This window comes from Prunus dulcis, chromosome 3 (genome assembly GCF_902201215.1).
Source record: "Prunus dulcis chromosome 3, ALMONDv2, whole genome shotgun sequence".
NCBI lineage: Eukaryota > Viridiplantae > Streptophyta > Magnoliopsida > Rosales > Rosaceae > Prunus > Prunus dulcis.
The window spans coordinates 15,029,193-15,042,700 of record NC_047652.1 but is presented as its reverse complement, the minus strand read 5'-3'; the positions used below and the strand labels follow the sequence as shown (position 1 = coordinate 15,042,700).

The 13,508-nt window shown below is 39.2% G+C and overlaps 1 protein-coding gene and 1 non-coding gene across 2 annotated transcripts; both read right to left on the bottom strand.

Moving 5' to 3' along the window:
• Positions 1-11,325: 11,325 nt before the first annotated feature.
• Positions 11,326-11,399, bottom strand: TRNAT-AGU. Its single transcript has one exon. It is a non-coding gene; the product is annotated as a tRNA-Thr (tRNA).
• A 54-nt stretch (positions 11,400-11,453) lies between these two features.
• Positions 11,454-13,266, bottom strand: LOC117621834 (benzyl alcohol O-benzoyltransferase). The gene is made up of 2 exons (XM_034352378.1): positions 12,808-13,266; positions 11,454-12,398 (listed from the first exon to the last, which is right to left on the bottom strand). The coding sequence occupies exons 1-2, from the start codon at positions 13,264-13,266 to the stop codon at positions 11,454-11,456; spliced, it is 1,404 nt and encodes a 467-aa protein (XP_034208269.1).
• Positions 13,267-13,508: the final 242 nt, after the last annotated feature.

The window sequence follows — 13,508 nt, the reverse complement described above, 5'->3', positions numbered from 1 at the left end:
ATTTTTGACATCATATCGATGTCGGGTCCACTTATTAAAGAATGAGACTTTCTGACGAAATTTCGGCAGAGTCTCCCTTGAAAATTTGACTTTTCCCAAATTTTCCAACCTATTAAAAAAAACATAATTTAAAACACCAACTGGCAGCATGCAACGGCAAGATTCAAACAATTTACATAATAGGCTTCCGGCCTCACCATCATACCCTAGTACGGGCGATAGCGGAGTATAACTTACATAATTCCTTTTAGAAACGAAACAGGGTTCAACATAAGTAGAAATGGATAAGGATTGCTCTAAACAAGCTCGGGCTTCAAGTCATCGATGAATTCAAAACCAAACTTAACAACTATAACCAATCGAATACGATTCCAATGACCAAATGAAAGTCCACAAAAAAATATGGTTTGTCTTGCGGCTGCACCTAGATGAGACCCCATGCTACCTACGTACCCTTACTAAGGGATCAAGTCACATGTAGTTCTTCCAACAAAAATCCCGGTTCAAATAACATACAATCAATTACAGCAATACAAAATAGTAAATTCTAGATTTATCCCTTTGTATTTTCTTTAAATTTCGTCATACCCATCATATAGTCCCTTATTCATCTCCCTGTTATTTTACTACACGTCGGAAGGTCCAACGCCACGCGTGGTAAAATAACGGTGACCCAAATATACGGATCTTTTACCACACGCCGGATAATCCAATGCCATGTGTGGTAAAGTAAACATTATCCCAATAAGCACACACGCCGGAATATCCAACGCCACACGTGGCCCAACCGAACTATATTTTATGCGTGCTGTAAGATCCCACATCAACCAACGGAGAGGGGGTGATGTGCCTTGTATGTGCACACCCGCATCCATGTAGCACGAGGCCTTTTGGGAGCTCACTGGCTTCGGAGTCGTAGGAACTCCGAAGTTAAGCGAGTTGGGGGCTAGAGCAATCCCAGGATGGATGACCCACTGGGAAGTTGCTCGTGAGCTCCCAGAAACAAAACCGTGAGGGCAGAGAGGAGGGGCCCAAAGCGGATAATATCGTGCTACAGCGGAGTCGATCCCGGGATGTGACGATTTGGTATCAGAGCCACTCTGCCGTGTGGTGCGAGTGTGCCGACGTGGACGTCGGACCCTTAAGGGGGGTGGATTGTAAGATCCCACATCAACCAAAGGAGAGGGGGTGATGTGCCTTATATGTGCACACCCACATCCATCTAGCACGAGGCCTTTTGGGAGATCACTGGCTTCGGAGTCGTAGGAACTCCGAAGTTAAGCGAGTTGGGGGCTAGAGCAATCCCAGGATGGGTGACCCACTGGGAAGTTGCTCGTGAGCTCCCAGAAACAAAACCGTGAGGGCAGAGAGGAGGGGCCCAAAGCGGACAATATCGTGCTATGGCGGAGTTGATCCCGGGATGTGACACGTGCAGACTGCTTTATCACACTCTGGATAATCCAACATCACGTGTGATAAGCTAACCACATAACTATATATGCCCACATGCCGGAAGTTCCAACGCCACGTGTGGCCAAAACCAATCACTAAGTTCTACGCGCGCAGACAAACTTTATCATACGCCGGAAGATCCAACGCCACGTGTGATACTAACAAAAAAATCATATATACCCACAAGCCGAAAGTTCCAACGCCACGTGTAGCCAAAACCAATCACTAAGTTCTACGCGCATTGACAAACTTTATCACGCGCCGGAAGATTCAACGCCACGTGTGATACTAACAACAAAATCATATATGCCCACACGCCAAAAGTTCCAATGCCATGTGTGGCCAAAACCAATCACTAAGTTCTACGCGTGCAGACAAACTTTATCACACGCCGGAAGATTCAACGTCACGTGTGATACTAACAACAAAATCATATATGCCCACACGCCGGAAGTTTCAACACCACGCGTAGGTACAACAACCAAGGAAGGGTACTCAACATAATGTAATCCTATATTCATAAATCCAAACAATAGAGTACCCCATCCTATATTGATCTCTTGCCCATTTATTTCATCAAAGAATGAAATATCAATTTCTCAAGATATATAATCCGTATTCCGAATAATTACAATCTCAAATATCAAAATAATAGAAATATTCACAATATAGCGATCTACTTATATATATATATATAATCATTCCATGATCATATAAATCCATAGTAGATTGCATGATAATTTAATCAATGGAAATAATGCTATTTTAAACCAACGATCATTCACATGAGCATAAATTTCATAAAGATCCTAAAACAATTTAAATAGAAATCACACTTGTTTTCACATAAAGCTGAAGTCTAGGGGTTGTATTTTGGTCTAAGGTTAGCTATTGATAAGGGTATTCAAGATATTGTTGTTGAAATGGATGCTTCCACTGCTGTTCTTATTCAGAAACCAAATTTACTTAGCTATCACCCTCTCGCAACTCTGTTACTATGTTGTTGTGATTTGATGGACCATTTTGTTACTTTTTCTCTCCAGCATATATACAGGGAAAAGAATGGAGTGGCGGATTCCCTATCTAACTGGAGTTACAATATGGATCTTGGTTTGCACATTTTTCCTTCTGCTCCATCTTGGCTTGGTTCAAAAATTGTTGATGATTTGTTAGGAGTTGTTAAAGCTTGTTTGGTTTGTTTAAACCAATCTGAGTAGTTTGTCTTTGGGGTTTATCCCCACTTATTCACCCCAAAAAAAAAAAAAGTAGCTATTTGTTTTAACCCCAAAATAAAAGTGGTTATTTGTATCAATTGTAGCAATTCAAGGACATGTCAAAATTTTGGTCCATTTCTTTCACGATGTGTCCTTGAATTGCTACAATTATGAAACTACAATGACAAATTTGACAAAATTGAAAACCACAAGGACGAAAGTGAAAAAATCTATAAACTACAGGGACCAAAAGTGACATTTTACCTTTACGGTTAAAGGACATGAAAATATAGAAATACCCCTCCTAGTGAGGGGCATATAGTTAAAATGTTGATAGAAATTGTGATATATTTTGATATATCCTTAAATTGCTACAATTATGAGACTACAATGAAAAAATTGAGAAAATTGAAATGATAAGGACAAAAAATGTAAAAAACCATAAGCTAATTGGATAAATTCATAAAGGACCAAACAAATGAATTTATGCCTTTATAAATCCAAAACTATTAAAAGGTTTATTTATAATTAGGGTGGGCATTCAAACCCAAAAATTGAAAAAACGAGCTGAATTTGGCCAAAAAAATAGCGTTGACCCAAAATCAGACCGAATCCGTTTGGACCGGTTTCAATTCTTGTAGTGAAAAAGCCAAAATGGGCCAAATCGAATCGATTGCATATATTTAAAATTTAAAATTAGATATTTAACTCAAATGCTAAATTTCTAAGCCCATAACTAATCTTTCTCCAAGTCCAACTCCAAATCACCACTCTTTTCTTGGCCAAATCACCTCCCTTACATGAATCTTGACACTTCGAGCACATCACCGTGTTCACAACCTCAAGGACTACAACTTTCCTTAAACGGCCGATTGAAATAGTTGACTTCACTATTCTCGAACTAACTTCACAGCGTCGCCATGCCTTCACCACTTCTCGGATTGCGCCGATTCTTCCTGGGTTATGCTCACGGGATTCGCAATAAACTAAAGGAGTTTTTGATTGAACCTAACAACAGGAACCATTTGTGATCACACATACTAACCTTGAGGACCACGAATGATACACAAAAACATTAAGGATGCAATTTGATAGTTTCATAAACATTAGGGACGTTTTGTGATAATAAGCCTTTATTCTCTTACATCACTGGGCCAACTTTAATATTCTAATTATTATTTATTTTATTATGTGGGAGCTGAGCCAGGCCTAGATGGGCTCAAATGGCCCTAATTGCAGGCTGAGCTGGGGTTTCAAACCCTAGGCCTAAGGCCCACCCATTGTTACAGCGGGTCGGGCCAATCAGGCTTAACATCCAGCCAGGCCGGGGATCAAATGGTGATCCTTACTATAGGGACAACAAACAGACAATGTATGGTACATGGGTTATTATAGAATAAAAGTTTTGAAAATTGGCTATTTTAGCACAAACCCCAAAACTAAACTAGATTATCATTTGAAGATAAAAAACATAGATTTTTAAAAAATTACGATATTTTATTACTACGATTAAATTTTCAAGTCAAAAAAGAAAAGAGTACATTGTAGACATGTGTTTGGCAAAGTTGGCTAGAGTGGATGTGCCCCTTATTACACTTTGGATTTACCAATATAATATCCACACATTCATGTGGTTATATTCCAGGTATTTTGCAAAAGCATCCTGAATGAATATGTTGTGAATACGAATATGGAAAAACCTATTTACAACACTCTTTAGACGCTATGGTTGTTTCCAGCCTTCATATCTACTTTGGTTTTCAACTGACAAGATCCACCCTGAATTCCTCCAAATTTGTGACGGATCCTGTAATTTTTCCAACATCCAATCGATGCCGGACGCACTTACTAACAACATCCTCTTCTCCGAAGCAAGGAAAAAGAGGGTAGAGACTTTCTGCCGAAATTTCGACAGTCTCCCTTGAAAAGCGGACTTATCTCAAAATTTCAACATGTCAAAACACAGTCATAATAATCCAACTGGCAGTACGCACGAAGTAAAACCACACAGTTTACAGAATAGGCATTCGGTCTTAAATCCAACCTTACATGGGCGATAACAGAGCAATTCTAAGGAAGACTTCAGTTTACAACCGAAATTAAGTTCAACGGAAATTAAACATATGGATATGTTCCTACAGAAATTCAAGGCGAGAAAGTACAGTTCTTGGCTCGATTGCTCGGCTCAGATCAAGTACCGCCTGGAGGGTGCAAAACATAAAATCGTGAGTGGATTAAAATAAGGTTTCCACATGCTTACCCCACTGTTTGTAAAACGATGTCAAAGCATGAAATTAAAACCATTTATGTGCAATCACAAGCAGTTCTAAATACTCAGGGCATAATCAATCATCAATCCAAACGGGTTTCAGACCCGTCATAACCACAAACACATTTTAACCACAACCATTCAGTAAAACTGAAATATAAACAAGCATTTAATCTCACCTTGATTGGGCTTCAAGCGGCTACACATATTCAAAACCAAACTCAACAAAAGTAATAGTTTAATTCTTTGCAAGCTATATGCTACACTACCTAAGATCAAGGACCCACAACATGCTCATGCTAGTCTCGTACCTCCAGCAGTGAACACAGGAAATAGTTCTGTGATCTCACCTAATGCTCCAATTTTTGCTTTACCTGAGGCGTCTTTTGGAATGCTTCCACCACACCATGAATTTATTAAACTGGAAGCCATAGGAACCAACTTCTCAACCAACCATAAACTAGCTATAATATTTGTTCCTTCAGTTTCTAACCAGCCTTTAGGTGTTGTTTCAACTTCCCTGGCCATCGCTCCAACTTATTTGGGTATCGCTCCAACTTATTTGGGCATCTCTACAACTTATTTGGACACAGGAAATAGTTATGTGATCTTAACTAGAGCTCCAATTGTCGTTGCTTTACCTGAGGCAGCTTTTGGAATGCTTCCACCATGCCATGAATTTATTAAACGAAAGCCAGAAGAACCAGCTTCACAAGCAACCCCCAGCTTCCTATGACATTTTGTTCTTTCAGTTTCTGAACAGCCTTTAGGTGTTGTTTCAACTTCCATGGGCATCTTTCCAACTTATTTGGGCATCACTCCAACTTCTTTGGGCATTGCTCAAACATCTAAAAATAGCCGTACCAACAAGGAGGCTAACAAGATATTCCATCATGATGGACAATATGTTATTCCTATTATTGTAACTTTTTTCAATTTTTGGTTTATATTTTGACATGAAGTTTCATTTTTGATAAGAATTAAGTGGATATGTATTTAGTTTTTTCTCGTGAGTACTGAATATATATATATATATTTTTTTTTATCAAATAGAAGAATTTCATTGAACTTGCATAAACACTAACAATAATAGAGCTAAGAGTGGCCTCATTAAAACCTTGCCATATCAAACCCCCAAGAGAGGAAAATCTGGTCAAGAAAAAAGAGTACAACAACACCTCCAAATAAACATACAAAACAAAAAAACACTGCATCCTATCGCTCTCTAGTACCTGCTCTAGCCAAAAGGGGGCAATATCTTCCCAAAAAAAACGCAGACCTTTCTTCAATCCAAACTGGGCTAGTGCACAAGGGGGGTTTAGGTTTTAAACAAACTACTGCCATGAATAAGGCCCTTTTGGCTAAAGTTGGGTGGAGATTACATCAAAACGACAAGGGCTTATGGGCTAAGATCTATAAGTCTAAATATCTTAAAGGGAAATCTGTCTTAGATTCTTCTTTGATGTTTCGACAGGATTGTTCTACCACTTGGAAGGGTGTTATGTATGGGGTGGAGTTGTTAAGGCAAGGTGTAGGTTGGAGGGTTGGTAAGGGGGATACTACCAAATTTTGGAAAGACAGTTGGCTTATTGATGAGCCTTTGTTGAAGCATGATGGGGTCTTGCATATTGAGGATATAGATTGCTCTGTCTCCAACTTTTTTAAAGATGAGTGGTGGGATCTGGATAAATTACAAAGAGCTTTAACGGAAGATCTTGTTCAACATGTTGTTAATTGTCCTGTGGGTTTTGCTAGTAATTTGCAGGATTGCCAGATTTGGAAAGGAACTGCCAATGGAGTCTTCTCTGTTAAAACCGCTTACAATATGTTCTTTAAGGGTCCCTCGTGGCCTGATTATAGTTTCAGTTCGTTGTGGAAACTTAAGATACCTCCTAAATTGAAGATCTTTGCTTGGCTTATTGCGCAAGGTAAAATTTTGTCCAATGAGCAAAGAGTTAGAAGACAGTTGACTCTTGATGCTTCTTGTGGTGTTTGTGAGTGGCCTATTGAAACTGCTTTACATATTCTTCGTGATTGCTATAAGGCTAGAGATATATGGAATACTGTTTTAATGCCTCGTCATCAGGGCCATTTCTTTTAAATGGATTTTCTGCCTTGGTTCCAGACTAATCTTCTCTCCCAGGCAGTTTGGTGTAGTAATATCCCCTGAAGTCTGGTGTTCATCTTTACTTGTTGGTATGTGTGGAAATGGAGAAATCACCAAGTTTTTCAAGGGGATGAAGATGTGTCTTCTGATCCTAAACAGCTTATTGTTCGTGCTGTCCATGAGTGGTTTAAGGCTTCTCATGTCTTCTGTAAGCATAATCATAAAGTCCAAGTTGATCTAAAGTGGGAACCTCCTATTTCTGGCCAGTTCAAGTTAAATGTTGATGGGTCTAGGAGGAATGGCTCTGGTCATATTGGTGCTGGAGGTGTTATTAGAAATTCCTCTGGAGATTGGATCAGTGGCTTTGCTGTGAACTTGGGGAAGGGGCAAATTCTTGAGGCAGAAATATGGGGATTATTTTTTGGGTTGAAGCTTGCTATGGACAAAGAGATTAATAACCTTGTTGTTGAATTGGATTCAGCACTTGCTGTCCAGTTGATCCGGAAGCAAGGCCTTACTGAGGTTCATCCTCTTGCTGCCTTAGTTGCTAGTTGCTGGGAGCTGATGCATAAGATCAACTGCTGCAGCGTTTATCACGTTTACAGAGAGAAAAACAGTGTTGCTGATTGCTTAGCGACCTGGAGCTATAACTTAGACCTGGGTTTTTATATTTTTGTTGATGCTCCAGCTTGGATTGGGCCTAGTTTGATTGATGATTTGTTAGGATTTACTAGATCTAGGCTAGTTCCTACTGATTTGCTGGTGTAGGTTGTCTTCTGGGGTTTTTGCCCCCTTTTTTCATCAAAAAAAAACTGGGCTAGTGCATGTGCAGCCCCATTGCCAGCGCGAGGTTGAAACACCACATCAACCACCCCACGATCTGCTGTTAATCTTCTAATATCCCCCACCACATTGCCCAAATTACTCCGCCACTCCAAAGCTCCCTTGAGCATCGCCACTACTTCTTTGAAATCAGTTGCAAGCACGAACCGAGTATAGCCTTTAAACCCCATCATCAATAACACTTCCCTTATTGCCACCAACTCAGTGCCTAATACATTCAGCCCAGGTGGACTGAAAGTAGCAAACCCACATATGAATCTCCCTGCATTATCTTTATAACAACCCCTCAAACCTCTTTTTTCTCCTTCATGGTCCAAAGCACCATCACAATTAAGAATAACGGTATGCAGAGGCGGTCGATCCCATTTTATTTGCCGAGACACCCCAGACAGCTCAGGCCGCACCCAAACAGGATTTGTAACTTCCATATAACTCCATAGTTCTCTCCACTAAATCTTCTACGCGAGGAACAGATTTCCCATGCAACATATCATTACGTGTTTGCCATAGCTTCCATACACAACAAACAAACCTCTCCAAGTCGACCTGTGAGCAAGCTCTGATAACCGTATCTAATAAATCTGCAAAAGAGCCTCCACTAATTTTAAAGCGCCTAGCAAACCTCGTACAGCTCCAAAACTGCTTGCTAAACTTACAACTCCACAAAGCATGACAAGCATCCTCATAATATTTGCCACATCTGAAGCAAACTTGGGACTAAACCAGTTTCCTTTTATACAAATTAACGGCATCGCTAGAGTATATGAATGCATATATAAAAATATTTTTCTAATTTGAAGATTTCTGCATACAAATTTTTCATTTGATGCTTCCCCTTGCTTTGTGTTCATTTTTTTCATTCCCTTTGCTTTGTGTTCTTATAGTACCTTTCTTACTTTCTCTGCCTTTTTCTCTCTTTCCTCTCCTCCCAAACCCATGAAATGCTCAATTGTTCCCTTATTATTAAGGGTAGAATGTGGTGTTAAATTTTTTTTTAGAAATGACTTCTGTTTTCATAACTTGTCAGGGAACATTTTGTAATTTGAAAATTAGAATTTTTGCATTGAGTCTGATTTTGATTGTTACAGTATTTAGTCGGAATTTTGACTTGTGTAGTCATTTACAGTGCCTGTTAGATTGTTTTGTTGTTTTGAGAAGTTATTATGTCTTCACATTTTTGTAGGTGATTAAAATTAGTGCGTGCACATGGGAAAGTAATCAACCAAAATCCACTTGATTAAGTAGAGGGATATATATTTGGATCCAATAGTTGCAACTTGGTGGACTTATTTTCCCCCCCTTGTAGATTTTACTTTTGAATCTTTATCCTCTCTTAGATTATTATTTAGAGCAAGAGCTAGCAGTGGATTTCTTTTAGTATACATCAATCGTCCTAAAGAATGTTTTCAATTTACAACTCGATTTGAATTTTTGTGTGTGTGTGTGTGTGGCTGTGTAGTATATAGTAATATGTGTTTAGCTATATTGTATAGTAATTTTTAGCTGAAATCGCAATCATAGCTGAAAAAATCTGAGTTAAGACCCTAAAGGGTCTAAAGGGTGTCCCTAAAGGGTAGATGGTTTCGATCGTTGAAAAAAAATTCATAGGGGACCCTAAAGGGTGTCCCTCAAATAAAATTATTTGAGGGATCCCTCAATAGAAGGGGACTGATATACAGAGAGCTATTAGGAAAACAGTTAGACAAAATTGAACAAAGATTGATACGGTTTTCAGTCAAAACATACAAATTCAGCCAAGTAAGCATGAGAATTCTCATGGTAGCTTTTCATTTCTGAAGTCGATCTTCTTTTTGTATTCTGCCAAGTATAGCCGTGCGGCTATACTATTTCTTTTAAGAAAACAGGAAAAACGTACTATAGCCGCCCGGCTATATTATTTCTTTAAACAAATGCAACACCAAGTAAAGCCGCCCGGCTATACTAATTTTAAAAAAATTAAATAAAAAAGAGTATAGCCATGGAGGAAACAAATGTTCTTCAAACATTAAACCAAAGACAAAGACAACATATTCTAGGCCAACATCGTTTGAACACATGAAGGTTCAGACTAACGGTGTTGACGTCATTGTCAGTTGGGCTTCAACGTGGATGTCAAAGAGACAATCACTGTGAATATCATTGATGTCAGCATCGGTTGGGATTCACATAGAAAAAATCTTGATCTGAAAAGGATTTCAATAGAAGGTTGAGAGATTTAAGTTTTCCAATTGAGTCTCATAAATCAAACCCACATAGAAATAAAACCCAAAAACATTCCTAAAATTAAACCCACATGAAAACTTCAAAAAACAAAACCTTACCTTTCTAAGGGGAGATGCGGTTCAGATCTAAATATTTGAGTTAGGAATATAAGATTACAGAGAAACAGAGAAAGGCAAGATGAACTAACAACATACCAAGGATTGATAATTCCGAGATTGAATGGAGAAGAAGGAGAAGATAGAATGGTGAAAGAAGTTGGATTAGAAAGTGAGAAAGAAGAAAGTTAAGGGATTGAGGTTCATACGAAAATATAAAAGCCTAAGGATTGAGGATGAGGAAAGGAGAAAGAAAGAGGGAAGGGAAGAGAGCCTTGGTTAGTGAGAAAGATTCCATCCATATATTTTTATTAAATTACCATTGTAAATATTTTATTCTAGGGAAGATTATCCTCTTATATTTTATTACATTATTACTATTCATGTGTCAGACACAACAAAATTTATTATATTCAAATTATTAGACACAAATAATAGTGACTAACTAAAATAAATTAGTTTACTTAAAAAAATGTGACTATTTCTTTCCTTGTTTTGTAGTGAATTTGGGTTCGGGTTCAGTTGAGTTCAAAACAAATGAACCGAACCCAACCTATGATGAATTCAAGCTAACTTAGGTAAGGCTCGAGTTGCCTAGCTTTGTTGGGTTGGGCTTGGTTGGGTTCAACCCGCAAACTCACTTACGGCTCAACCCAACACCAACCCATTTTATAAAGGACAATATATTGATTCATCTATATATATAAGATGATGAAACATTCAAAAAATAAAAAATGACCCTTACTTAATGAATTTATTAAGAAAAAGTAACAAATAAAATAAAATATAGCAATAGAGAATGCTCTAAAGTACAACTTCGTTTCCTCAAGTATAAAAAACAAATGAAATATAGGAGAGTGCTCTAAGGGACAACTTTATTTGCTTGAGTAACAAATAAAATTTGCATCGCTAGGTTAAAATTTGGGTGAATTTGGCTTGAAAGAATCAAAATACCCCTCCACATGGGGCATGTGGTCAAAACTAAATGGGGTTGGGAGGAGTTAAATTTATTAAATTAAAAACTACACGGATAAAATTGACAAAATTAATACGATGGTGAGTCAAAAATAGAACAAAATAAAATGCTCTCATTGAGAGTCAAACATATTGATTAAAATAAAGTGCTCTCATTGAGAGTCGAACTCAAGACCTCCCGCTTACTAAACGGGTGCTCTAACCAACTGAGCTATGAGAGCTTGTTGGTTGACCTCAAACAATAAATCATTTTTATTCTGTTTCTTCTTTATCCTCTACAGTGCAGAAATATGTTTGGCATAAGAATTACCACAGTCGATCTCTTTCCTTACCTCCTTACGAAACTTCTCTACATACTCCGCCCGCAGTGAAACCAGAGCCAAAACCCCTTCAACACCCTCCTCATTTTTGTGCCCAATAACTGAAGTCACCATCCCAGGAACAAGCCCAGTTCCAGCTCTTCCTGGTCCACCATACCCACCTTTTCCCCACCCAAAATCCAATTCAACAAACCTCAATTTGCTCATATCCGAAACTGCAAACCCCCCATCCGCAACGAACTCTCTGCGCCGGTTCATCTCGATGAAGTCCAGCATCGAGGCTCTATACTCAATTTCAGTGACGACCTTCTTCACTTGTGATATCAAGTTTGAAGCATAATGTAACGGGCTGTCTACTAGTTCGCCTGCCTTGGCAATGGCGCAGGCGAACACGACAGCGCTTCCGTAGTAGCCTTCAGGGAGGGAAGGAGTGGACCGAAAGCGGGTGTCGATAGGGAAGAGAAGCCTCGTGGTGGACTGAGGGCTCATTAGGGTTCTAGTCCTTGCCCTCCACAGACACCCCGCTATTGCGTGGAAGGCAGGGCTTTTCTGGGAGTAAGTTTGGTTCTTGAGAGATGATATGTCGGCCTGAGAGAGGAAGACTGAAGTTTGAGCAAGAGACTTGAAGTCGGTTTCGGTGTAGGCAACGGTAGGATCTTCAGGATCATGAGGGGATGATGATGTGACGTCATATTCATGGTGGGGGTAGGAGATGGTGGGAGGTGACCTTGGGTGGAGGGCTTGTCTTCCCCAAGCTGGTAACAATGAAGGAGCTGCTTGAGTTGGGTTTAAGCAGAATTCTGAAATGGCTTTTATCAAGATGTAGGCGCCATAGGCATCACAGATGCAGTGGTTCAATGTGTATGCCAAGACAAAGCCTCCACATGCAAGTCTTGTGACCTGCAAAAGTTTGATGACACAATTAATTAATTTTAAGAAAAAAGTAATTATCCAATTTTGGAGCCAACCGTTTTTTCTCATCATCAGCAAGCATCTTACAGCAGCAAAACCAACTTAAAGGTGTTTGATCATTTCAAGTTAATGAAATGCATAGCTCTGTTTAGTTAAGATGAAGAATTCAACGTATCTACACAGGTATGAATCACAAGTGAAATGCATAGAAAACGGCTTATAATTGTGTCGTTTCTAAAGATATTTGTCAACTAGTGACTTTTCCTGCCTAGTCCTAAAAGGAATTTGAATTGTGAAAATACTTATATATGATATTTAGAATTCTCTGCTAATTAGATGGTTAAATTTTTAATCCATTGACTATGTGGTCAATGGAGTCTGAATAGTCATCACAAACCTGCATGCGAAGCAAAGGTGAATCAGTGACAAGAACACTTCCCCACAAATCATCCACAAGCAAACTCTCCCATTGAGGAAATGGTGGCTTCAGTCCACCATCAGCTTCACGCAGCTGTGCCAATTTGATATCAGCATTGCCTTCACGAAAAATCACTCCCTCACCACAACAGTCCACAACGAGCTTGCCCTTATCAGCGTGCCGGAGCCGCCCGGCCACGGGGTAGTAGTAAACAAGAGCCCTGGCCAAGGCCTGTTTTATCAGCCCAACTGGGTCTTGATCATGGGTCTGTGATGAAGCTGTGCTTGGGGGATAGAAATGCACAAAAGGTATGTGGTTTCTTAGGCCTTTTTGGTCATCAATGTTGGACAAATATTTGAATTCTCTTGGGGTTGGTTTCTCTGGTCGAATCAGTTCTGGTTTGCTGAGTTGCACAGTGAATTTGAGCATTGGTGCCATTGTTTGATGATCTGCAGTGGCCTGTTTATAGAATGGTTTGGATTGGAGGGAATGAGGCAATGGAGCTTCTTTATATAGTGCAGATGAGAAGTATAGCTCCTCATCTAGTCATTACAAACTGTTAGCTCTATTTTGACTCCTAGTGACAATTTTGCGGCTACTAAATTCTGTTTTCAAAACAATATAAATGAAAATGTATACAGATTTATGAGGGGAGAGCTAATAAACTCATGGAGTCATGA